Raw genomic sequence first — 27,937 nt, 5'->3', positions numbered from 1 at the left:
TAAAATCGTTTAAACTCAGCTTGGGGAAATTCCTCCCAAAAAAAAGATATACTGCGACTGAAGGTTGCTATGTGCAGGCAAGTGTAATGTTTATAAGTATGTACAGATGTAAAACATATTCTCTAAAGAAATTAACTACTTAAAAATATATCTGTGCCAGATGCTTCTGCTTTGCGTCCGTTGTTAACTACTGTTAGACTCAGATTCATAAAGAGGACGAAGGTTTGATGGTTGGTTGGGGTAATTTGCAGAACTACTTGGAATTATCTGGCTCGAGAAAACAGCGACTTCAGTGTTTTCTGTCTTTACAAGAACAGCCTGAACGAAAAGCATTTAATCGGTGTGAAATGATCCCAGAAGGTATAAGAAATCCTGATTTGGATTTGGCGCTAACAGTAAGAAAGAGTGGGGGCAGTGGGTGGAATGATCTGCGAGGCAGAATGGTTTTATTTGGAAGAGGGAGGAGCATCATCCCTGACCGTCCTCTCTCTCTCCTTCTCTCTCTTTTAGGCTATTGTTATTGCTTCACTACTCACAGCCCCGGGCTAAAATCAGCAGTAAAAGCTTCGCGGCAGCTTTTCAGTGTAACTAGAGAGCCGCTAATTGAGACTTGTAAATGCTTCAGGTTCCTTGGAGGACAAGCCATTAGCGAGCAAGCAGGACGAGACATCGAACGAGAGAGAGTCAGTCACCAGCACCGGACTATTTCTACAAATTAACCAAAATGAAAAAAAGCACATCTATATATGTGTAAAGCTGACAAGTACAACAACAGCCGTGGACAAAGTATATTATGTTTTTTGGGACTCAACACGATGGAATTCTGTTATTTACTTACGAGTGAATAGAAAAGACGCACAATTATTTAGTCTGGATCAAAACTGGATTTATTGTAATTATTGTGGCACTGCGGTCGATTACTACGACTAATAAGGAAAGCAACATTAAATACAATAAAAGAAAAGCACTTACGGAAATATTTTGTACATGTTCTCGAGAAACAGAAACAGCGGACAATAGGACAAAAGTGGACTTTGCGCTGCTCCTTTCCAACCAGCAAAACACCCCCCGGGCTTCCTTGGAGACACCACGCAGGGGCCGTGAGCTATTGTTGTGGATGAGTCTGCGCCCGATTTACTTTTCAGCACTGTTTACTATTCTTTTATACGGGGGATCCGAGTGTTCATCCTCACAATAATATTGCTTTTTTCATTCAAGTGTCCGCTACTTCAGTGAAGCGAAATTGTGTATTATTTATCGGAAACAAGGGTGCACCGAAGATACAAATAAGGAACCGCTGCAAATTAAGTTTTCCTTCATCTCCGTCTTAAATGGTGTGCGTGAACACGAATGGGGAAAGCGGCTCTTCTAATTTTTTATTGATTTAGATCTGCGTTTGGAGTATTAGGTAAGTCCACATATGTTTTGCGCTGTGAATGTGATGATTATTATTATTATTAACACCATCTGCAAAACTCTGGGTATTTACAACGACGTGTGCCTGAACTGGTAAGCCGTCACGTAGATATATCGTATCTTAAATTCCAAATCACTGTGGACGATTTGTATAGTTCCAAGGAAAGCCCAGTGTCCTATTCGCCCCTTCTGAACGCTTCACAAAAGCTCAGACGTTTCGCTGTTCGATGGTTTAATCGAGTGATAGCTACTTTAATGATGTATATTTCTTAGTTATTATTGTAACACTAAACGTTATAGCATTTTCAGCGACATAGTCTCCCATTAATTTCTCAAGCTAGCGGTAGGGGATATCCATGTCCACTTCCCCTAGTCGCTGGCGGCCCTTGACTTCTTTATGGTGAAGTTAAACTGTAACTGAAGCACTGTTTAAAGTGTAACTCAACTGGACTCGACTTTGATTTATGTTGCTAGCCAAAGCCGTGAAGGTGATTCCTTTTTCTGTGGCGACGCTGGCAGTCCCGGTGAAAGGTCATCTCTCCCGGCTGGCGTGTTTCTGTCACTTGGTGTACCAAACATTCATGTAGCTTTATATTGCATACTATTTATTTACGCCAGAAACACACCTACCGTAGCAGCTTTTTGTCCTTCGTTTGTTGTGCACAGAACTGCAATTTACATCAAACGTCAGCATAATAAAACCATTATGCATGGAGGATGAAAAAATGTTTTACCTGGAAATAGTCATGGATCGCCCCCCATAACGCGCAAAGTTTTGATTTTTTTCTTCATTAAATTGCTTTTGAATCTTACGGGCTAGAGTGTTAAGACATATTTAAAAATATTCATTTTAAACATTCTTAAGTCTAGAATATGCATTAATGCATCCGACCCTTCAAGTGACTGTCAAACTGCGCATAGAATGAATACTTGTCAGTTGAACAAATGCTGCGTTTCTCATACTCTATATACAAGCAATTCGCGTCTAAAATTTGACACACGTGACCTTGTACCGAACAGGTGCGTGTCTTCACTTCCCGCGCTCGTGCTCGCCCTCGTACCCCACTGGTGACGCCACGGCCTCGCGAGACGTGGAAAGACTCGACTCCACCGTGATGAAGAGTTTGCCCACCAAGTGAAATAAAACGAGAAGCCTGCCCGTCTTCGTTCCGTATGTTGTTGGAATTAATATTCCGCTGACAGAAAACACGAAGAGTGTGGCCGTCTTTTAATTATCAGAATAGCGACGTTAACGTGCGCGAGATACGAAATGCTTTCACGGTGGATCCTGCGAAATTCTGTTTTGGTTCGGTGTAAAAATCCGTTAGTAAAAATGTTCAGAACTGTCCCACGTTTAGGTGGAGACACATACAGCATGATGTATGTAAAACGCTACTGTTTAAGACAGGCGGCTTTTCTCCCAGATCGCACAGATAAGCTGTTTAGGTATAAGGATAAGTGGCATGTGGCATTGCACCCACTCTTGAATTGGCATCCCGACCGGTACTTTCTTCACTAATGCAAATATTGAACTGGTGGGATTGGTATTGGGGTGTAGTTCCTGATATCGTCTAAGACTTTTAAGTACTTAATTTTTCAGGTACTGAATGCAATTTTAGTCTTGTTGGAGATTCTTGTAGTGTTGCATGGGACTGTCAGTTCAAACTGTAATTATACCCATGACAATTTTGTGCCCAGGAAAGGGATGGATGGAATGATGCATCGCATTTGGGTCATAGTTTCATTTTGCTAGTTGGATGACCTTTTGTGTGGAGTTTGTATGTTATGCTGTTTCTAGCGTAGGTCAATTTTTACACCAAAGGCTAACGTTTATGTTAATTGAGGACTATAAATAATGTCAGCAAATGATGGTCCAGTGTTTTGTTCCATTCAGAATGGCTCATGTGCTCAGTGTTTTAAAGAAAGGTGAAAAAACAGATTCTAGCAAAGTATGAAAGTATACATTACACTGGTCCATATTTCATATTTGACAGCTGGTTGGAGGTTGCATGTTTGCCTTCAAACCACATCAGCATCCATGGAAAGGTGAGAGATAATTAACTAAGTACTCTTAATTTAACAGGGGTGGGCATTTATGTGTGCTCAATAAAGATGCACTTGTGGTTCCTGGGATTGGCTCTAACTCACATTGGATCTATGGAAACAAGCACAATCAGAAATTAAACTTTTTTTTAACAGTGCCTTTTAAGTGGATAGAAATGAAACAGCTACATATTTACATCTACGTGATTTGTTAGAATTTTAATTTTCATAGTCGCAAACATTTTCTGTTACAATTTGTTCATGTGTTCTGAAAAATATTCTTTTTTGGAATAAGCAGTGTAAAGTAGTGTAGATGGACTTGAGGCTACATAGTTGCAAGTTCAGATCCCAATACATTTTCCCCCTCATCAACCCTAATCAGATAAGTTTGAGACCCATCCTGCACTTCAGCTCAAGTATGTAAATTGTGCTGTGCCATACTAAACTATACTTTGTAATGCTATGTATAGTAACATTCATGGTGAATACCAATCAAATTTATTTAGATAAAAGAGTGTCATGGTGGCGGCACGGTGGCGCAGTGGGTAGCGCTGCTGCCTCGCAGTTGGGAGATCTGGGGACCTGGGTTCGATTCCCGGGCCCTCCCTGCGTGGAGTTTGCATGTTCTCCCCGTGTCTGCGTGGGTTTCCTCCGGGCGCTCCGGTTTCCTCCCACAGTCCAAAGACATGCAGGTTAGGTGGATTGGCGATTCTAAATTGGCCCTAGTGTGTGCTTGCTGTGTGTTTGTGTGTGTCCTGCGGTGGGTTGGCACCCTGCCCAGGATTGTTTCCTGCCTTGTGCCCTGTGTTGGCTGGGATTGGCTCCGGCAGACCCCCGTGACCCTGTGTTCGGATTCAGCGGGTTGGAAAATGGATGGATGGATGGATGGATGGAGTGTCATGGTTTTGCACCCCTAACATTGCTTCCTTCTTTCTTTGTGTGAGTTTTGTCTTGTACCTTCCACAGTCCAAAGGCAGTTTTAGTAACATTATCTAACATCGGTGGCTTTCAGTTTACCTGGTCTGTTAATGTTGGCTATGTTGGATTGATGTTTCATCCAGCATGGTTCAAAACCTTGATCCAGTTACTGCTAAAATAAACATTGGACCTAGTCATGAATTGGCATCCCAACCAGATTTTAATCCCCTAGTTCAAGTGGCAAATGAATGGATGATTTGTGTGCCCAATCAGAAAGAAGCATTTATGCAAAGAGGATGATTTGTAGTCCTGTACCCTGCATCTGTGCACTCACAGATAAATATAAGTATGATGATATAAAAGTATCAACCAAAGGCTGGTGTATGTTCTTTAGTCTGCATTGACTTCTCTTAACGTTAGTTAACTATTTGAGGGTGTAGTGGTAGCAAGGGGCTTTATTGAATATTATGGGTCTGTCATTAAAGAGCCTTAGCAGTAGAGTGTTGCATTTGTAATCTATTTAGTTAGCCAATAAAAGGTGTAATTTCATCCTACTTTCTCCTGTATTAAAGAGCCTTGTGAGAGTGTCCATCCATCCATCCATTCATCCATCTTCTTTCACCATGGTTATGGGGAATCCAGAATTTGTATCAGTGTAGGGAAACCAGACCCTAACAGAATGTAATTTTCTGTTAAATGTTAAATTATTTTTAGTAGTTCTAGTAAAGCAATGTAAGACAGAGCATATGTTAAAATGTAATTAAATTATTGGATTAGTTTTTACAATTTATAAAGCATCATTAGCACAACTGCAGTGTCATGCCCCTGGCATGGGTTCATGTCCTAGACTAGCCTGCGCAGAATTTGCATATTGGTTTTCTCAAACCCTAAAGGTGAGTTGTTTGGCTCATCAGCAGCTCTAAACTGCTCCAGTCTGTGGCAGGGTTGGTTCATTTAATACCATCATGCTTCAGGAATAGAAATGGTATATTCAAAAAAATGTGTGAAAGGATAAGGTGTGTGTTAAAAATTCTACCCATTGTTATTTTTCATGTATTTGTCTTCATTTATTGGGATTTTTGATAATTGCACAAAACATTTTTCATACTTTTTGTTGAGGTATGCTTTTTGGATGACTAAATTTTGGACTTTGTACACAAAATACCACTAAGTATATTAATGGCATTATTTTTTTCCCCCTGATACTTCCTATTCCAGAACCGTAAGACTTTTTTACTTATTTTGGAAGAAGTTGTACTGGTAATTAATTTTTCCTAATGCGATGAATCATAGACAAATTACAGAGAAATGCACAGATTAGATATTACATTTTTTTTTACCTTTAACCTAAAAGGCTTAGTCATTTTTCTGGCCCTTTACCCTCTTGTTATCAAGATCTTTAAAATCTTACCCTTTGGGATTCATTCTAAATGTTGTGTTTTGTGTGCACTTTTATGTTAACAATCCCTGCCATATGCAATCCAGGTTTAATTCCCTGTGAATGTTGTGGAGTGTTAGATTTTCATGCATGCTCCATTAAGTACCATACCATACCATTTTTTAAAGCCTGCTTAATCTTGATGTCCCAGTAAACCTACAAGAAAATTTTAAACAACTCTAGGTTCATCAGATCCTCATTCTTGCTGCTTTTAGCCATCAAAAGTCAAAGGCGACAATATGTACGCTGAGAGGTCTGGAGACAACTGAACGATGTAAACAAGCCTGACAAGGCCAATCTAAATTTTTTTCTTTGAGTGGGGGGCTGGGCTTAGCTAATGGAAGAAAGTAAGAGGGTCTTTGTTGAAGGCAGTGGGGTGGCAGAGGGAATTGAGGAGAGATGGAAACAGATGGTGATTGCCACAAGCGAATTAGGGTTGACACTGGTGTTGCAAAAAAGAAAGATAAGTTAGTAGTTGTGCCACCCCCACCCCCTTTTGAATCTCTGTACCATATTTGGAAAGGTGTAATGTGCTCCATTTTATTTTATTGATAGTGAGTTAATTGGGTTTTTGAAATTATTTTAAATAGTTAAGAACAGAATTTCATGGAAACCTCTGACTATTCACATATAAAAGTAAAAAAAAATGTATCAAAATGGAATTTCAAGTGTTAATCTCATTTAAGAAATTAACAAAGCTTATCACAATTAAACCTCCTAGTTAAGTTATATTCCAGGAAATTAAAATTGCATTTTTGTAGATATGATCTGTGGATTTCATAGCCTGTTTTTGTATTTGTTCACACCAGATAATTTGTTGAGATCATTTAAGCATGTGCTTGCATTTTTTTCGCTTGTGTTTGTTCTGGTTGAGCCTGAGGAATTCTGTGTTTGGATTGGGGATGAACTTTTCAATGCTAAAAGAATCTAGGGTGAGATCCACCTTTTTAAAGTGCTTTTCTGCCTTAAATCTCATGTCAAACAAGTGCTTGGCTATATAATCATTCACATTGATCCATCTGAGGATCACTTGATGGGTATGGCATGTTAGATACCATAAAGTACATTTCCACACAGTTTTGGTTTCAGTCTTACTTTTGGTGTTTACTATATCCATTCTTTTACTTGATGTTTAAAAATAATTCATACTAATTTTATAATACAGTTTAAAGTTGTTCCCATATTTAATGAGCAGTTCTTATATTTTTTCTGTTTTTTCTAGGTTTCTTGAGGATTACTGGAAGTGTGTCCATGTCTGCGTGTCTTAACTGAAGACACCTTTTTAACAGTTTAGCAACCATCCTTTTTTGAAGATGAAGCACATTTGCAAGGCAAACATCTTTCATTTGTTTTTGTTTGTTATCTCGATAGTGGTGGCAGAAGATGACACAATTAAAGGTACGTTTTAGCAGAGATTACCTTTATGTCAAAATGTGTGTAATAATTGCCTGATGTGGTATATTTATACCCACTTACATATTGTAAATCATGCCGAAGGCAGTTTGATTGGTCTGAATATGCAAAAGAGTGAGATTTGTGTAAAACAGGATATTTTATTTTTAAATCTCTGTGTACGAATTCAGTGCAGACTAATTTGTAATATATATTTTAAACTGATCTGTAAACCCTTTATTCCTTTTATATAAATAATGATTCTCCTGTGAAAAATGATCCTGATCTTACAGGTATTTTGAAATATTGAGAAAAATGAACAATTTATGATTTATTATTAATGATTTTGTTCACAACTATTTAACTAGGGTTTCAAATTGCTTGTTTGCAACTAGTTCTTTAATCTATCAATAAGTAACTACCGGTACTGTATTTTAATAAGCAACTGTTTTGATTAATCTCCTTGTTTAATTAGATCAATTATTTTCCAGTTTTTGCACTGTTTTGTATAAATGTGAATCACCCCACAGTGTGTTTTGTCTTTTATTAGACATTTTATAAAACACAATTAATGTTCAAGAATAGCTGTATCTGGTCTCTTTAAAGCTTGTCAAATGCTGTTTATGGTAAATAGTTCCTAAATGTGACTGTTTTACTTCTGTTAATATCCATCTATCCATTAATTATGTGCAATCTTTTTGTCAGTTTTTAGGTATTACAGCTAGTCCTAGCATTACGAGCTGCAAGGTGGGATGGTTTGCCAGGTAGTTACACTAATCAGAGGCAGATATTGTTTGTCATTTTTTAAATAATGCTTACTTGGCATTTAGTGTGTCTCTTAGTTGCAGGTTTGCCTCAGGCATAGGTGAAGCTGAAGGGGGTAAGGGATTTTGAGCTTAAACTACCTGAACACACACCTGCCCCCAAAATAAATTTCATGGCAGTTCCAATTGATTGATCAAAGCCGACATTATAATTACTATATACATTCTCATACCCTTGAAAGCTGCTCCCCAACTTGTGGAGTTCTCCTGGACCAAGAGTTTATGCTAATGTGGATGATTGTCTTCCTCAGGCTGAGTTGATTATTGCTATTGTTATAGACTCTAGCTTCTTGTGAAATTAATAGAAGAAAAAGCCAGTAAAGGAAGTATATGATGTGTTCAGTTGTCTCCCTTCATGTCTAGTCTTGAATCATACTACATAACACTGATATTGTATGTATATGTTTTGATAATTTGCCAGAGAGGAACCATAGATTGATGAGCTAATTTGGTGTAATTGTTGAATTCTGTAATGATTTCTGTTATCTTAGCTTAAGGATACAGTTCGCATTTGTAACATTTTTCTTAAATTTGTTAATGTTTATATTGCCTCTTGTAAAGTGATCTGGAAAGGTGCATAGCATGGTGTTCATTCATCCATTTTCTGGACCCATTTCTTCCTTATCATAGTTGTAGGTTGTCAGAAGTTTGCCCAGCTACAAGGAGTCTAAGCCAGAAATGATTCTTGGCCTTGAAGTGTTGTTATATCAGATTTTGCTGAACAGTTTAATTGGTGCCAGTTAAAGACAAGAGTACTAAAAACAGCTGGAAGTATAAAAATGGAAAAATATCCAGTTAGAGAGTGAATGTACTCTTATAAACCAAAGTGCCCCAATAGTATATGCTACATTTTATTTTATAGCTTAATTTAAATGCATAGGCTGAGATTAGAAACATAACAGACTGAGCAAGGAGAGTGGCTAGGTCAGGAGTGAGAAACTGGTTGCATATAATGGAAAGAGTTGCCTTTTATTGAACATGTGGATGTATTGTGTGTGTGTATATATATTACATTTAAAATAATATGCCACATAACCACCATTGTGCAAGTATTTCTTTGACTTCAAACAAGCATCATGATTGTTTGGGAATGTTAATACCATCCTCTGCACGAGGTGCCAGAAACGTTTGTTGGAAAATTCTTTTAAGGCATATTGGCTTCTTTACAGATGTAGATGGTGACTGAGCTATAAGAAAAATGATGTAGCTCATTCGCTTAGGATCTCCAGTTCTCAATACCTCTAATAGCAAAACTCTAGCCACATAAACGCTTACCAGGTGAAGGGGGTTCAGAATAACTGAGCCAGATATTGTCACCCTTTAGTGACACTTAATAATAGTACTTCTGGTATAGCTGGGGGAGACCTTTCCTTTTTTTATTCTCGTACCCTTTTTGTCAATGTTTGGAAAGGGAAAAACATAATAAGTTAGAAATTCAAAACTTTGTTGATGAAAGGACCCTCCTTTTTTATAATATAAGTGCAAGGACAAATTTGATAAGGTAGTTGTTGGTTTAACAAAAGCCTTTTGTAGTGCTTTTTCTTATTATAATTTTTCTTTAATCAAGAGTATTAAACTTGGCTCCACTGTTATGAAGCATAAGGAGCCAGGGAGGTTTCAAGTAACAGCAGGAGGAAAAACAATGTGCCATTGAACTTTTGCCAAAAGAAATTAAAGCAATTTGGGGACGGTAATAATTGTAAAGGCAGAACAACTTATACAGGTTCATTTTTTTTTCTCCCGTTTTCAAATAATGTGGTATTTAATGGCCCTTCTGAAACTAAACTGTTTTTTTTTTTTGGACTGAAAAACAGGAAATGTTTAAGATCAATTTAGTTGTCATCTTTATATTGTATTGTAAAAACTGAAGTTGTTTAGCACACATGTGAGGTATCATTAATTACTGCTGTGAAATATAGTATGTGTTAGAGATTCCATTGAGGAGCAATGTTGTCTGCGATCAAACAAATGTGCTATTTTGTCGAAGCACCATTTTTGCTTTACGAGATATGTGGAATGTTATGGGACCCAATACATGTAAGGTATATTACAAGGGAAAAAGAAAATCTTTTTTGGCAATGTTTTTGGTGGGAGCCAGTGGTCAGTGCTTAGTTTGACAAAGAGTTTTAAATGATATTTTAGAGTGATTTGTTTGAGTATACAATACATTTGATATTTGTATCTTGAAAAAAAAATTATATTGAAAATAAAAGTCTTAGTTTTGTGCTCAGTGTTAAACCTGACTTTCCCCAAATGCGTGATTATAATTTCCACATATGCTGAGAAATAACAAATTTCTTAAAGGTCATAGGCAGGTTACGCTCCATTCTAGGACTTGACAGATTCATTAAAGTGTTTGTGAAGAGCTGCGCAACTGTTTTTCATGCCTTCGAGCATTTTGGGTGACAATCTTTTTGAGTATTTTGTGACCGAATGTTTGTTTTTAATAGAACAGCTAATGTAAAAGTTATATATAGTTTTTCTTTGTACTGCTTTTGTCCAGCGCTACTTAAAACCTTTCCAGTGTCCTTATTTACCTTTTAGCTTCTTATTGCCTATACACTGCATCATTAAAGCATTATGCTCTTTACTTTTGATCTGTTATATTAGGATTTAAAAAAGAGCATAGGACTTGTAAAAGTGAATTTGTTTGTTTATTTACTTATTAATTTGGACAGGAAGGGAGAGTGAGGTCTTGTCTCTGGTTAGAGAACTTTGATTGCATCTAATTGGAAAACCTACAGGAAGCAATTTGCAAGGAAATTGATTCAAAGTGTACTTTTATGTAGGAAGATGTCTTTTATGGTAATGTTCTGTTTATGCAAATACAATGAAGAGACTGCCAGTTATGCTGAAAATACTTGCCTAAACAATGTGTAAATACAGCTTAATATTTTGTTTTTTCATTATTTTTAGATCATTCTGGTTCCCAAGCTGTTGTACAGTCTGTCCTCCCATCAAACACTACCGCAGTTGTGGGCAGCAAAGTGGAACTCTACTGTAAGATCTACGCTTCAGCTGACACTCATGTACAATGGCTTAAGCATATAGAAGTCAATGGCAGCCATCATAAGACAGATGGGAAACCATACATTCATGTACTAAAGGTAGGCAAGTCTGTTTCTGACCTTGGTGGAAATAACAATTGCACGCTGTATCTGTTGATATAATCATTGTAAATACATTCATTTAATTCAGCAAGTGACACATGATAACAACTTCTTAAAAAATTAGTTTGTGGCAGGAATCAATGTATTTGGCCAGAGTGGTGACTCTGTGGCTAAAGGATCTGGGCTGGTAACTTGAAGGTTGCCAGTTCGAATCCCAGCGGTTACAGAAGGAATGCTACTCTGTTGGGCCCTTGAGCAAGACCCTTAATCTGCAAGTGCTCCCAGAGCACTTTACAAATAGCTAACCCCGCTCTCTGCCCTTAAAACTCTTGAGTAAGTTGGGGTATGCAAAAATGAGAATTTTCCCTCAGGGATTATTACAGTATATAAAGAAAGGGTCATTTTGTTTACAAACAAATTATAAATGTGCTGTCTTGTGGACTTAATATTTAAGACTAGTAATAAAGTATTGTATCGGATGCTAAACTTGCATTTTATACTTCTTCTTGTAGGTGAATGTACTAAAGTTTTCTGGCGACTTTGGAAATTCTAAAGTTGATGTCTTCCTTTTATCCAATGTTTCCCTTGAGGATTCTGGGCAGTATAGCTGCAGAGCTGGAAACAGCGTTGGTACGGCATGGCTGACAGTTCTGCCAGGTATATATAAGTGTGTTGGAGCATACAGTTCTAGAGTTGTCTAATACAGTCTAAAATCAGGTCTGTTTTTTCTGAAATACTCATGTTCAGCTTATAGCATTTTCTTATACTTGTCTGTTTTAATTTCAAGTCACACCAAATAAGAGCATGTACAAAAATGGAAGTGGTTAAAAAGATAATGTCAAACAGGACTAGAACAAGGAAAGAGTTGGGGCTCCATCTGGACATGGCATGTAATGTCCAGTAAATTAAAGTGAAACCAAAACCTTGACATCTGTTGAAGTTAATGCTACTCCTCTGAGCTGACAATTGAACAAAAAGACACTTTCAGATTCTGAGCAAAATAGGTCTAAGAGTCAATGAGACTTCTGGGTAAGCGGAGGTTTTAATATGCTTGTGAGCAGAAAGGGCAGGTCTTGCCGCATTTGTGCAGCAAGTGATGTCAGTTGGCTTCCAAATACTTCTGTACATTCTACAGGAAACAGAAACCATGTTAGTAAAAGTATTTCACCCTCGTCCTTCCCCTCCTTGTCTCCCCAAACCAATGCCTGCTCCCCAGGCTTGCGTGTCTGACAATAATTACAAAGTGAGGTTATAATATTGTTAAGAAATAAATCTGTGAGGAAAAGTCTGAAACAACAAAATAAGATTTTTCTTTTTTTAATTCAAATATTGTTTAGTGTAATAATTTTACTTTCCTGTGTATGGTAAATATGGTATTTAAAACTGCCCTACATTTAAAAAACAATGGATAAAATGATTCCACTGCACGCCCAACCTACCTGGAAAGGGGTCTCTCTTTGAACTGCCTTTCCCAATGTTTCTTCCATTTTTCCCTACAAGGTTTATTTTGGGAGTTTTTCCTTGTCTTCTTAGAGAGTCATAGGTTGGGGGGCTGTCAGGAGGCAGGGCCTGTTAAAGCCCATTGCGGCACTTCTTGTGTGATTTTGGGCTATATAAAAATAAATTGTATTGTATTCCTTATAGTGATAAAAACATATTGCTTATAGCATACAGACAAAAATCTTCATTAAGTTCAATGTAAAACAAATTGTGGTGTTGCAAATTTTACATGTGTAAACAGTGCATTTTGGAAGAACCACACAAAGTTACATATGTTGTAGAGATTTTAAAGACTGAATTACATGGATTAAATTTATATATCCATAAGAATTACAGTACTGTGTTTTACTAGATCAGATCAGATACCCATGTAGTTACTTTTAGTACATACTTCAGATTGCAAAAATAAGGCGCTGCTAAATCAGGCAAACTCTTCTCTTCTTAAATATTAAATTAAATCTTGTCGGATTTGCCTTTTTTTTCCAACTAAAAACAATGTGAACTTGCCAACTCTTTATTAAGTAAAGACAAATTGACAGGATATATCAATAAACGAACAGACCATACAAAGTAACCTACTTGCTATATTCACCTAATTTATTTTTCATAATATATTACGCAAGATAAACCTTTTCTTTCCCACAGAATCTGTTTAGAAGGGCAAAAATAAAGCTGTTTCTTATCATTCTGTTTGGTGATCATCATCCTGATCAATCTCCTCACCAAAAAAAGGGAAAAAACAAACCACAATTGAAAAGTTTCTTTCGTCCTTTAACAAAGGCTAGGGAAATTGGCAGGGGTAACAATGGCAAAGAGAAGGGAGTTTTATTTTAAATGTTTGGAGTCCTATCATGCTGTGATATGTTCATTATGTCTTTTGTTAGCTTGTCGGCCTTTTTTTTTTTATCACTAGTATCTAAATCCTTAGCTCCCCCACAGAGGGCAGTGGCTAAGAGAAGGAGTGTCCATAACACTGAGAATAGCTGTTTGTCCTATACTTAAGAGTGGAGAATTGTGGAGAAAGAATGGGGGGTGGGGTGATGTCAAACATAGCATGGCTTTCTCTTAATCCCCCTCTCTCATCACTTCACTTTCCTTTATTTTATATATGTTTGTATGAGTATCCTGTATATATTCTTTTTCTATAATTATATGTAAACTGTTTTGAGAATAATTTTTTCTTAATTTTATAGTATTACTGCATGGTTCTTCTTTTTTTTTTTTTATAGAAGATCAATTTGAAGAGACAACAGAACATCTTCTTTTGGATCCTGGTGATGTGCTTAAATTAACCTGTGACACCAACCGCACTTCTGGAATTAATTGGTATAAAGAGGCAAACAGAATTTTGTCTGGCACACGGGTGCAAATTCGACACAATGTTCTGGAAATCTCTGACATGACATATGAGGACTCTGGTCTCTACTTGTGTGTAGTTCAGGGTACAGGAGAGATACTTCGGAACTTTACAATTACTGTTGTAGGTGAGTCATTACTATATTTCCAAAATTAATCATTCAATAGATATGTATAATATTGCTTATAAATAAATACCTTGGCTAATGTGCTGTACGTTAAGGCACAGTATAAAATTTGGAAAAAGAAAATGTCGAGTATCCAGTTCCCTTGAAATTTGGGTAATAGTGTGTAGCAAGTTGCCTCAGTCTTCTCTTAGCATTGTTGGTCAATGTTAATTTCATGTGGATTTAAAGGATTGTGTGTAAACAAGGAAAATCATTTAATCATTTTTTGTTTAGATTCATTAGCTTCAGGAGATGATGATGAAGATAGTGGAGGAGATGGTACAACATCTGAAGTGGAAGATGAAAGAGTTTATTTCACAAGAGGTATACCTATTGCCACTTTCCTTTTCCCAACGAATTAAGATTTACATTATTGATACTTGAGAACATTTAGATATTTTCTGTCCCATTTTTGTCTGTTTGATTTAGTAAATAGTAATTATATATTGAATACATCTTTACTGAACCAATAGGATGCAGTTAATAATAATTAATAAGTGTCCCTAGGTCAGCATTTTGTTTAAATGGCTTTAAAGCAGCTACATTGAGCTATATTTTCCTCACTGTGCAAGTAAACATTTAGTTATTATTTTGACCTTACTTGATGTTGTGTCAGCATTCTTTTATCATTTATTTTCTCCTTTTTTCTTAGTAAACTATATTTGTTTCTGAAGTTGTATACTTGGGTCTTCCTTGTAAAATACTATTTTTGATATTATAAAAGTTCTTTCTCTGTCTTTCATACCACCTACCCCAAAGCAACTATAAAAAGCCAAAGTTGTGAGATATTAAAGTTGTATTGTTGTGCTCTTTAGTTAAGTATTAACATTTAAATTAGGTAAAGTGCCTTATTTTCTTATAGTAGGATTGCTTTTTAAACATTTTAAAGCTAGATATTTTAAAGGCAATTACCTTAGTAATTTTAATATTACATTCTTAAACTCCTTACGCTATTTTTCATGACAGCACCTTACTGGACTCATACTCAGCGAATGGAGAAGAAATTATATGCTGTGCCAGCAGGAAACACAGTCAAATTTCGTTGCCCTGCCATGGGTAGTCCCTTACCCACTATCCGCTGGCTGAAAAATGGGCGTGAGTTCAGGGGAGAGCACCGCATTGGTGGTATCAAGGTAGCTGAGCATTTATATACATTCTTACTATCTTTAAATAACATACATTGATTTTCTAAAATGTAACTCAGTACTTACTATTTGTTCCCTTGTTTTACTAACCTAGTAGAGTTAAGGAGATGTGTCACAATTTTTTTATTTTGTATAGATCTGAATATATTAAGAAAGACATACTGAAAATTTGACTAGAAACATTTTTGTAATGACTTTTCTAGAGCTAACACTTAATTTGTTTTGCCTCAATCACTTAGTTGTAGTGTTTGTTATTGAACTGGTCAAAAATTGATTAGTAGAAAAGTTTCTTTGAATTAAAGTTTTATTAAATGATTTCAACCTTGTTTTATAAAACATTCCTATGACCACATAATGGATAACACTGATAAAAATGGATAGAATATGAAATGAGTAATCTAGCGTTATTAATATCTTTTTCATTTATTTAGTTGAGACATCAACATTGGAGTCTAGTCATGGAAAGTGTGGTGCCATCAGATCGGGGAAACTATACATGTTTGGTGGAAAATAAATATGGCATTATCAGCCACACTTATCTTCTTGATGTATTGGGTAAGACTAATTTATTCTTTTAACTTGAGTGAGTTTTTTGTCACTTAATTGATTTTTATTTTATAAATAACCACCACTAGACACTTTAAAGACCAAATAAAATTACATTTAAAATAATAAAAAAAATCAATACAACTGCACAGGGCTGAAATAGTGCATGAAAGAACGGCAGCTTTTAAATACAGCTTACATTATTTCTTTGTCAAATGAAACTATATAAAAGGTAATTATTGGCTGGTTTAGTTTTCTTAGAATTTATTAGTCATTTTGAAGTGAAACTATATCAGTTACTTATAACCTAAGACAGCCTGAAATATTACTCAGTGCTTAACAGTAAAATAAATAGAATAATGCAGTAATGTAATAATGTGTGTTCTTTTTATTTTTAGAATTTAATTTTAAATATTTTTTTTTACCTATATTGTATGGGGTAGAACACTGGCCATACCACAAGCATTAAAACTATAATTTGGCATAAAAAGAAAACCGTGTTAAAAAAAAAAAAAAAAAGTCCTGGTTTATGAATACACAACATAACGTTAAGGGTTTGAGGGCACTAAAGAAGATGAATACAAACTCCAGTATTACTTAAAACTGCAGAAAAACAGCATTTTGTTGGCCTACTGGTTCTAGCATATGTTCAACAGACCCAAAATGTCTTACCACCTACATAAGCTTCTTAGCAGTGCACCTGAGACTATAGTAGTATTATAGAACCACTATCTTACTGGAAAGAACTCTACTGTTGCTTTGACTATCATCTGCTAACAGGTTGTCTCTTATATGCCACAAATAAATATGTTTGACGAACAGAGCTTCATGGAGACATAGTTAAAGTTAGTAGATGCAATAGCTATAATCATAAAAATAATGCATTATCAAGGTTTGTGGATAGATAGAATTTTATTTGTCCCGAGAGGGAATTTGTTAGCTTTTTAGAGAATCTCAATAAATAAATATAACAAACAACAATCCTCCTCAAATACACACCAAAACTATTGAAAAGAAAAAGACAATTTCTGACTTGATTAAAGAATAAAAGAACAGTTTCACTGAGGAGCATATAATGCCATTGGTATAAAGGAGCCCCAGTAGTGTTTCTTGACACACTTCTGCTGAATAGTTTGTTGGCTAAAAGTCATCAATGTTGGTGTGTCAGAAAGAGAATGTACAGGGTTGTTCATAACAGTACTTACTTTTGTTTTTATTATGTTTTTCACTACTACCCCCAGAGGATCGAGTTTGGGTCCTATAACTGAGCCAACCTTTTTAATTAGGTTGTTGTAAAATAGATTTCAGTGACTTTATATTTGGCTATAATGTGTCGGAAGGTTGCCGGTTCAATTTCTGTAAATGCCGATAGGGACTCTGCTCTGTTGGGCCCTTGAGCAAGGCCCTTAACCTGCAATTGCTGAGTGCTTTGAGTAGTGAGAAAAGCGCTATATAAATGCAAAGAATTATTATTATTATTTTAACACCATTATCTGTCTCAGCAGATCTTTTTAAACGGCATTGTTTATTTATTTATTTCTCCTGCTACAGAACGTTCTCCACATCGTCCAATCCTGCAAGCAGGTTTGCCAGCAAACACAACAGCAGTGATCGGCAGTGATGTGGAGCTGTACTGCAAAGTCTACAGTGATGCCCAGCCGCACATCCAGTGGCTCAAACACATTGAAAAGAATGGCAGCCGTTATGGGCCAGATGGTGTTCCTTATGTACAAGTACTCAAGGTTAGATGATGATGCCAAGTGTATAAAGCATTTTCTGCTGCTGTTATCTATACTAAATAACTTTTTCCCAAATGAATATGCATTTCATTCATTCATTTATTTTCCTTTTTCTCAACAGACGGCTAGTATTAATGTATCAGAAATAGAGGTCTTGTACTTGCCAAATGTAAAATTTGAAGATGCTGGGGAGTATACTTGTCTTGCTGGGAATTCCATTGGAATCTCCTTTCAGTCTGCCTGGCTTACTGTTATTCCGGGTAAGACACATTGGTCATCTCACAGCATTATGACGTATTAATGTGCTGATGTAATTTACTGTCAAATTGTTCAGTGTCTTGTATGCTTGTATCCTTAAAAGTTATATATAGTTTATTATTCCAGTTGTAATTTTTTTTCTGAACCTTTGAATCATTACAAGAAAGCCTAGAGGTTAGAGGTGATATCATGCTGATATATTGCTTTTGAGGATGCCTCATGTTATCCTATATAGATTTTGGAGGAGAAATTCATAAAACTTAGAATGTTTTCTGTATTTACTTTCAGAAGAAGATCTGGTCCGTGATGCAGACATCAATGAAACAAAGTATACAGATATTATCATATATGCCTCTGGCTCACTTGCCATTGTGATGGCAATTGTTATTGTCGTGCTTTGTCGTATGCAGTCCCCACCTACCAAGGAGCCCTTTGATGTCTTGCCTGTTCAAAAATTGTCTAAGTTCCCTCTTCGTAGACAGGTATGTTTGGAATTGAAAAATAACTTGGAATTCATACATTTAACAGAAATTTTATTAAACTAACTTAATGTATTTAATTTCTTTCACATTTTGTTTCTCTAAACATGTTAAGTGCATCTTATGTTAAATATGAATTATTTTCTGTTTGTTCTTATTCTCTACAGTACTCTCTGGATTCAAATTCATCTGGAAAGTCAAGTGCCTCACTGATGAGAGTTGCACGTCTTTCCTCCAGCTGTACACCTATGTTACCGGGAGTCATGGAGCTTGAACTGCCTCTTGACCCAAACTGGGAGTTTTCACGGGACAAGTAAGTATTCTCTTTGCTTTCTGTACCTAAAGTATTGTTATAGTACTTGTTTAATATTCACTTTAACCATTTTTTTTTATTTTAGTTTAGTACTTGGTAAGCCACTTGGTGAGGGATGCTTTGGTCAAGTGGTCAGAGCAGAAGCCTATGGAATGAACAAGGAAAATCTTGATCACGCATGTACTGTAGCAGTCAAAATGCTGAAAGGTATTAAAAAAAAAAAAAAAAGCTAGTTATTTATTTTATTTTTTTGTGATGTTTGTTTTTGATTAATTTTTTAATTTTTTTTTTTTTTTTTTTTTGCATAGATGATGCAACAGATAAAGATTTAGCAGACTTGATATCCGAAATGGAGCTGATGAAAATCATGGACAAGCACAAAAATATCATTAATCTCCTTGGGGTTTGCACACAAGATGGTAAGTCAAGCACATTATTATTTTTTAGATTTGTTCTTTTTGTGGTCTAATTAAAATTAACCCATTTTCAATGTGTTGCAGGTCCTCTATATGTTATTGTTGAATATGCCTCAAAAGGCAGTCTGCGTGAGTATCTTCGGGCACGCCGTCCCCCTGGTATGGATTATACATTCGATATCACCAAAGTCCCTGAAGAACAACTCACTTTCAAAGACCTTCTGTCTTGTGCTTACCAAGTGGCTAGGGGAATGGAGTATCTGGCATCCAAAAGGGTAAGTACTTGTTTAGCTGAGTGTTTTGTAAATACCACCCATTAACGATAAGCAGATAAATGCCTATGTGAATTTTATTTACTGTATCATTATTATCTGCCCAACTATATACTGCATAATCCCATTACATAAAATTTGATCCGGTGCACATGTTAAGAATAAAACCACCAACAGAAAACTGAGCCTTGCTTATCTTTATGTAAAAGGTTTTAATTAAAACAAAAATATTTTAAAAATGCAATGTTATAAGCACAATGTAAATCGTTGTACTTATTAGGAGACAAAACAAGCTTTCATTTTTGTGTTCCATAAAGATGTTATTTTTCTCTCAACAGTGTAGGGGCATATTTTCTAGAGGATTTTAAACTACTAGTACTTAGATAATTACCAGGGTCTTAGGCTGTACTTGCTTTGCCTGCCAACCCTGATCAATAATCTTCAAAAAGCTCGGAAGGTTTTTTCTCATACAATTGGTAGTTTCACGTGACATGGTTGAAAACTAGCATTATAAGACACAGGGTTAATCCTTTCTCTAAATATGGCATTAAAAGAAAAACTGCATACCATAAACACACACACACACACGCAAAATTAACAACATTATTTAGCTAAACATTGACCAGTTTTATTAAACAGTGAGCACAGTGTTTTCTTTTTGCAACAACAGGACCTATATAAAACAGCAAAAATCTTATTGTGTAAATTTTCCTTTGTATAGAACTTAAAGGGGACAAAATAGACATTAACATGTAATACATGGGGAAACATTTTAGGTAAAACCCCTCTTTTTTTGTTTTTTCTGCTGCAGTTGTGTTTGACCTTTATGTCATTTTCTTTGCATCTTGCATACAGTTATGAAATGTTTGTTCAGTTTGGAGAAAATAAGGTGGTTATGAAGTCATACAACATCTATCATGAAATTAACGACACATCCAAAGAGCCATAACTACTCTACTGACAGACATCACAAAAGACAGTTTTTTCAAAAACATTTCTAGTGGCAGAAGGACCAACATGTAATAACATAATAGTTTTTACAGTAAAATTCACCTTAATATCAGTCTCATTATTTCAGATCATCTTATAATGCTATTAACATAACATAATTCCCCTTTCCCCCAAGGCAGACAACTAATGAACTAGAAGCATTATGTAGCTGGCACTTTTTCTTTTTTTATTGCAAAGGATGAAAATGTACCTTGAAAGTTGTCAGGTACAGTAAGGAGAGATTAAATATATTTTAAAAGATAATCAAAAATTAATAGAGTGTAAGCTTGTTGAGATTACTTCTGAAAAAGACATTGTGTTTGAAGTAAAAGCCACAAATCCAGCCTCAGTTTTTATTTTAAGTAGTTCAACTGTGAAGTGATGGCCTTTGTATTTTTGTTGAGACAAACAAGATATGTTGTACCCAAGATATGTCCATTTATATTTTGTTATCCTCAAATCTGCTCTGGACTGTGTGTCGTTGTTACAGAGTATCAATCTATGGAGAGCATTTATTCCATTTTATGAAGAACAGTATCCACTTTATATTATGAAAGTAAGAGATTCACATGCCAACTCATTTAAATTCAAGCTTATTGCAAAGTGTATACAATACAATAAAAGTCTTTCTCAGAGTATCAGCAGTGACAGTAATACACAACCAACAAGAAGCAGAAAGATTGAGTACAGCATCATACAATGAATGTAATATATATGTGTGTGTGTGTGTGTGTGTGTGTGTGTGTGCGTGTGTGTGTATGACATACAGTACCTGCTATATAATACAAAGAGTACATAACACATGTTTTGCCCTAATTGGGGCTCATCAGGTGTACACACCTTTGCTTCCCCTTAAGGGATGTCAGCGCCTGAGGCGAGGTAACCATCCAAATAATCAGACTGCGGTTCAGACCTACAAATATGTAAATATTTATTTTCTTTGCCAGTATGAGTGGCTGTGTCAGACTGAGTTTCATGGTATATGACTATTTCAATAACTAACTGAAATATGAGGGATTAAATATTTGTTTTCAAAAACCGTGGACCAGGTAGATCATGCTATGAAGTGTAGTGTGTAACTGCTTGAGAAAACATTTCTAAGGAATCATCTGCCTGAAAGTCCAGTCTTGAGCTTGAAGTAGTTGAGGTAGCACAATGAATGTTTTTGTGCTGAAACGTACAGTAAATTACATTTCTTGATAACAATTCTTTATGTGATTTCCTGTACAGTGGAACCTCGGTTCACGAACATCTCGGTATATGTACAAATTGGTTTACGACCAAAAAGTTCGCCAAACTTTTGCCTTGGTTCATGACCACACACTCGGTATACGAACAAGCCAGTTTCCCTTTCGGTTTGTACATGTTCAGTCTCTCCCTGTGCATTTCCTGTGCAGCGAGCAAGAGAGAGAGAGAGCGAGAGAGAGAGAGACACACACACAGACACAGGTAGCGCGAGAGAGAGATGCACACACACAGGCAGAGCGAGAGAGAGAGACATACACACAGACACAGGTAGCGCGAGAGAGAGACGCACACACACAGGCAGCGCGAGAGAGAGAGACGCACACACACAGGCAGCGCGAGAGAGAGAGAGCTGGACGCATAAGGTAGGAAGGCAGTTAAAGAATGCACTGGGCTTGATTTTGTTTTCACTTCTGTTTACAGCGATCGGTTCGTAGTTTGCATTGTTGCAATGTTACTTTTCTTGGTAGTTTATTAAATTACGGATTTTTTTTAAATGTTCATTTTTTTTCCCTGTGCTTAAAACTCATTAAAAAAAAGTGTTTTTAGCCAGTGGTTGGTAGCGCTACAGTGCGAACTATTGCAGTGTTAGTTTTCTCTGTTGTTCAAGGTTTTCTCAGTGTTATTCAATGTTTTTACATTTAGTTTACTATTACGCTGTGCATTCAATGGTTTTATTAACTATATTTGTTCTTAAAAACTTAAATATATATATTTACATACAGTTCGTATGATCTGGAACGGATTAATTGTATTTACATACAATCCTATGGGGGAAATTGCTTTGGTTCACGACCAAATTGGTTTACGACCAGAGTTTTGGAACGAATTATGGTCATGAACCGAGGTTACACTGTAATTCTATTTTAAGTATTCAAGCAGTGTTTCATTTTCTCTCATCGAACCTAAGTCTGACTCAGAATCATATCTTCAGTTAATCTCTGTAACATGATATGTTTTTGGGGTTGGGGATCGCTTTCATCTCTGTATTTGTGTTGTTTTTGTGTGTGTGCTTTTCCTCCCATTTGTGGTTTTCATTTCCATTCTGAAGTAAAGCTTATTTGGGAGTTAGAACCTTTCCATTACTCCTGTGATAATTTAGTAGAGTACTTGAGATTGGTCACATTTAGTGCAGGAAGCCACAGCCACTATTTCTTTGCCATGATAATAAATAATTATTTAGCTCTAAAAGACGTTTATGATAGAAAAAGTAAATGACATCCATTCTGTCCAAAAAGAAATATGTTATCAAGAAAATATTGACTATGAGTTTATTCATGATTTTGGTTTATTTGTGTAATGTTTCTTATCATCTCTCTCTCTCTCTCTCTCTGTCTCTCAGTGTATTCACCGAGATTTAGCTGCCAGAAATGTCTTGGTAACAGAGGATAATGTAATGAAGATTGCAGATTTTGGCCTAGCACGAGGGGTCCATCAGATTGATTACTACAAAAAAACCACTAATGTAAGTGCTCCTGTCAGACCTGGGAAAATTCAGCGATATATGCTATTCTTCATGTTTTGAATGAAAAGATGTTTGCTTATTTTAAACTACTATTGAGCATGTAATAATTTAGAACATGATTTTTTCAATTAGTCAGTGCCCTTTAGGTTAATTGTAAGAATAATGAAAACCTACCATTTTTTGTTTATAAACATGAAAATAAAACATCAATAGAAAATAACTAGCATTATTATAATGTAGTGAATGGATTTTGTTGTTAATTTAAAATATTTCCACAAAAAGATATTGAATCTCCAGAAGTCCATGATTACAAAGCAGTGACCTCTAGTTTGTCCTTGCATGTTTATTTCTGCCAGTTTCTTCGTTATCAGAGCTTTAAGAGTAATTCAGGAACTATTTGGGACAAAAACATAACACAAAGATCACCAACTGGTATATTTTGAATAGCAGGCTGAAACAGCAGCAGTGTGTTAAAACTGGAATAAAAAAGACGAAATGAAAAAAGATCTTAGAAGCCTGGCTGTTTGAAAGCTCGGTTTGGAGACAAGAAGGGAAGATGGCTAAATTGGGCACATTTTACCCAGTTTTTGATTCCTTTGAAAGCAGATTGGCATGGCAAAGACAAGATGACATTATCTAATGCCAGTGGGATTTGCAGCTTTAACGTTTTTAAAAACAGCCGTTTGATGTTTCGCCAGTGATTGACAAGATGTTTGATACGATTTAATTGGCATAGTCTGCATTAAATGGGGGGGCTGTCGACTCCCATTATTAACTGTCTGTTCAAAATCTTTTTCTGTTCTGCTAATTGCAGGGACGCTTGCCGGTGAAATGGATGGCACCAGAAGCTTTGTTTGACAGAGTCTACACACACCAGAGTGACGTGTAAGTAAAGCTAATCATTCTGGAAGGCTGAAAGTGTTCACCATCTAGTACTATAACACAACCTTCTGTTCCACTTATACAGAATTAATCATGTCATAAAGTCCCTGATTGTCTTTTATTAGCAGAGACATCACAGCACAGGATGTAAAAAAGTAATAATTTGCTAATTTATTTAGTTAATAGTTTAATGCCCTTACTAACAATTCTGTCTTTCATCAATTACAAGCAAACAATCATGTTTTTAGTTTTTTCTCACTTACTGATTTTTTCCTTAGCATATACAGTTCACAGTAATTTATGGGTGCCCAGTGCATCCATCTTCAGCCTTTTGAAAACCTAGAAAAACCTCCATGAATTTTTCCTTTGTACCCTTTCAGACTATAACAGGAATCAATCAATGAAGCTAAATGATGTTCTGTATCCTCACCTACAGTAAATTTCAAAATATGTTTGTATGAATAAAATTGCTTATTTTTTTTTCCATCAACAGGTGGTCTTTTGGAGTTTTGATGTGGGAGATTTTCACACTTGGGGGCTCTCCATACCCAGGAATCCCAGTTGAAGAACTATTTAAACTCCTAAAAGAAGGACATCGAATGGATAAGCCATCAAATTGCACACATGAGCTGTGAGTACATTCCTAATTATTTTGAAGTATAGTACTTGCTAATAGACCTGAAGTTGAACAGTCTTACCATTTTTGTTTTACTTAAAGGTACATGCTGATGACTGAATGCTGGCATGCAGTACCTTTACAGAGGCCAACATTCAAACGCCTTGTGGAAGAGCTTGACCGAGTACTTGCCTCTGTTTCTGATGAGGTATGAATCATAGCTGTTAAAAATGTACTACAATTGTAAACTTTAGACAAAAAGCCAAAATAAGAACGCAGGCTTGCTCTTTAATCTTGCAATATAATGTGACCTCTTGTCTGCAGGCAGAGTAACTGGAGGTAGGAATCATCATAGAAATTAGAGGTGGCATTGGATGCTTTATAAGAGTTTCTGAAAACATCTTAAATATCTCCTCAGAGAATAAAAAAATGTTCAAAACTAATATGAAACAATCTTTAATGCATGTACTGGCTATCTTTTCACGCAGAAAACCTACAACCTTCCAGACAGCAAAAAAGTAGTGTAAAGAATCTTAGAGCAACAACAACAAAAAAATATTCATAGTCCCTAAACTTCCTCTATCCACTGCTTTGGCAGCAGATGTTCACTCTTTTACACAGTTATAGCACTAGAAGTAGTCTCTTTTATAGACCTCACATTGCACATATTTCAGCTGTCAGAACATGCAAAATACTATTGTATTCACACATATGTGACCAAGAGGATAATAATTCTTTAATGATACCACATATAGTCTTGTACTGCAATCTTGTCACATGGGTTGAATTTAGAGCTGTGAATCCCAGGGAGGTTAATTCTCACTGAATCAATATTATGTTCCGACCTCAAAACAGTAACTGTTTTGAATAACAGTAACAGTAATATTGGGAAAGGAAAGTTCATAAATGAGTATTGCACTTTTCTGCTCTTAATTAAATTTGAATCACTTCCCATATTTATATATTATTTTAAATATGTATAGATTTTGTGCTAACAATTGCAGATTCATTTTGTAAATCACAGAATACTTAAATCTAACTGTGTTTATTATAGGGTATTTATTTATTTATTTGTTCATTTATACCAACAGTACCTGGACTTGTCCACACCATTTGAGCAATATTCGCCCTCCTGTGAGGATACTTCAAGCACCTGCTCTTCGGACAATGACTCTGTATTTACCCATGATACAATGTCCACAGATCCTTGTCTTCTTGGATATCACAATGTCAGCTCTGGAATAAGGCCTTAATTATAATCTTATTTACTGTGTGAATGTAAATATGTTTTAAATATTTATATATAAAAATATATAAAAATGTATAAATTTGAACATTTCAAACAAAAATATTGCACAACCCTTTTCAAAGTGAAAAATATGGAATGCAAAATGGTGCGCCATAAAAGATGTGGAAAGCAAAACTTTCTGCCCCTACAAGCTTCAGCAAAATATCACATTGTTTTTTTATCTTCTCAATGCAACATTACAAATATGGTTGTCTTGAGTTTGGAAAGTTCTTTTGGGGCATTGTCTCTGGAATGTTCTTGTGAAGGATCAGCCTGAAGAAGATGTCCTTTAATTATAAAGTCACCTGGCTCTTGCCCAGTGGAGTAACATGACTAAGAAAATGGAAGACTTTGCCAAAAATGGAGGTCACATTTGGTAGCCATTTTACTGTCTTGCTGAAAATACCAACAGAAGGAAAAAGAAATCATATTTGATGTAAGATGGAAGTCCTTATGAATTTTTATACTTGTATTTTACAGTATGATGTTTTAAAGATCATCTTCTCTCAGGACTCTTTTGTAAGTTGCTGTTGTGGCAGCAAAGTGCCTGATTTTTAAACTTTTTTGTGAATAGCAAATATAAATGTTTCTTATGTACATATGTTTAAAAAAGACTCAATTGTATCCTTTTCTAAATTATTTTTGAATGAAATTAAATGAAGAAGGTGTTATTAAATTGAAGAATCTGAAAATAAGTGCAGAGATTGTAATATGACAAAACTTAGCTTTAACTTTGCAGCAACAAAATAAAGCTTGCATTTAGTGTGCGTCAGCGACATTTTGAAAGGAGATATTTTTCAACAGAAATACTATATGCAATGCAACAGTATACATTTTGACCAAAATTCTTCTCCCATTTATCATTAATGCTGAGAAATACAAGTAAATATTTTTACATATTTCACCAGCCTTGTCAATTACTTAGTTCATATTATGTTAGCATGAGAAAATATGCAGATATTGCCAAAATATTTTGACACCATAACTTTTCACCATATACAAAGCTCACAGTGTTCAGTTTTGTCAGCTTGTGAATTTATAATGAATGGGAAACATTGCATTTTATTGCTAAAGTAACAGTCACATGTTTTTCTAAATGCAGTTCATTTGAATGTAACCCTATTTCCTTTGCAAAAGTGCCAAAGTGTATGTATTTTTTAATACATTACATGACCCAAGCAAGAATTACCTTTTATTTTCTTTCAGGATCAGGTATGATCAACTGATAGCATTACCAAAACCGATTAAATCAATCAGGGAGCTTTGTTATTTTTGTGTTTAAAATGTAAATCTTTTGTTTTCATGTAATCTTTCTCCCAATGGAGTTTGTGCTCCAGGTGAAAATGGTGCCTACAAACAATTGAATGCAAAAGCTTTTCTGGGCGTGTCGTCTCAACTGGGGCTTTGCAGTACTTGTATGCTAATGCTCTGACCTTAATATGCAATTTAAAAACACAGCTTGCCATTATATTTATCCACCTGTTTAACATACAAATGATAAAGCATTTAATTTCTTTAGGATAGACATTTTTAAGCAAGCACTCAGCCCTACTTACATATTGCCAGTGGCCACAGTGTTAAATCACACAGTGGGTCTTTGTTAAACCAGGATATTCTGTTAGATTATAAAAGTTGAGGTAAAACACCCTCCCAGTTTGCAATTTTCTACCATTCTATCATCAGTTGATACAACAGTGCTTTTAGTCTGACTTGTTAGTGTAAGTTGTGTGAGTTGGGCTCACTCATTCTGTGCCACTTTTTATTTGTGAACCAAATTTACTTATTTTGTTAAAGTATAAAAATTCTGACAGATACTGTAAACAAGCATTGTTATAGGTATGAAGCTGTAATTTCATTAACTCATGCTATTTTGTTTTGTAATACTGTATGTATTATCATATTTTACTTGTTAACTGTTAGATGGTCAGTGCCTGATTTTTTATTTCGTTTTTTTATGCATCTGTTTCAGAATGTTTAAAGCTAAATTTGTCCCAAATGACATTCCATGTTTGAGTTTAATGAATATTCTTAATGCTCTGTTTGTGCTTTTGAGAATATTGTTAAAATGATTTCTAGAGTTATACCTAATTTATTTGTTTTGATAAAAAAATATATATAA

The 27,937-nt window shown here is 35.6% G+C and overlaps 1 protein-coding gene and 1 long non-coding RNA gene across 2 annotated transcripts in view; one reads left to right on the top strand and one right to left on the bottom strand.

Moving 5' to 3' along the window:
• LOC127529638 (uncharacterized) overlaps nucleotides 1-2,687 on the bottom strand; it is a 42,663-nt gene extending 39,976 nt beyond the window's left edge. The window contains exon 1 of the long non-coding RNA XR_007936259.1: nucleotides 2,389-2,687. This is a non-coding gene — a long non-coding RNA (uncharacterized LOC127529638). The remainder of the gene's footprint in view (nucleotides 1-2,388) is intronic.
• On the top strand, nucleotides 513-27,937 carry fgfr4 (fibroblast growth factor receptor 4). The gene is made up of 20 exons (XM_028812887.2): nucleotides 513-1,408; nucleotides 7,038-7,213; nucleotides 10,948-11,138; nucleotides 11,654-11,798; nucleotides 13,871-14,125; nucleotides 14,399-14,488; nucleotides 15,131-15,297; nucleotides 15,741-15,864; nucleotides 17,407-17,597; nucleotides 17,716-17,854; nucleotides 18,141-18,334; nucleotides 18,499-18,644; nucleotides 18,730-18,851; nucleotides 18,953-19,063; nucleotides 19,145-19,335; nucleotides 22,910-23,032; nucleotides 23,847-23,917; nucleotides 24,408-24,545; nucleotides 24,633-24,738; nucleotides 25,622-27,937. The coding sequence occupies exons 2-20, from the start codon at nucleotides 7,129-7,131 to the stop codon at nucleotides 25,781-25,783; spliced, it is 2,751 nt and encodes a 916-aa protein (XP_028668720.2). The 5' UTR covers nucleotides 513-1,408; nucleotides 7,038-7,128; the 3' UTR covers nucleotides 25,784-27,937.

Source organism: Erpetoichthys calabaricus, chromosome 11 (genome assembly GCF_900747795.2).
Source record: "Erpetoichthys calabaricus chromosome 11, fErpCal1.3, whole genome shotgun sequence".
NCBI classification, from domain to species: Eukaryota; Metazoa; Chordata; class Cladistia; order Polypteriformes; family Polypteridae; genus Erpetoichthys; species Erpetoichthys calabaricus.
The sequence above is the reverse complement of the archived record's forward strand: the minus strand, read 5'-3'. Positions and strand labels throughout refer to the sequence as shown.

What these genes read in the sequence shown, in the direction of transcription:
- fgfr4 (XM_028812887.2), top strand. Translation starts at nt 7,129, where the DNA reads ATGAAGCACATTTGCAAGGCAAACATCTTTCATTTGTTTTTGTTTGTT. An exon ending in TTATCTTCTTGATGTATTGG is followed by an intron (nt 15,865 to 17,406) that starts GTAAGACTAATT and finishes CTCCTGCTACAG; the next exon opens with AACGTTCTCCACATCGTCCA. An exon ending in TTGCCTCTGTTTCTGATGAG is followed by an intron (nt 24,739 to 25,621) that starts GTATGAATCATA and finishes TTATACCAACAG; the next exon opens with TACCTGGACTTGTCCACACC.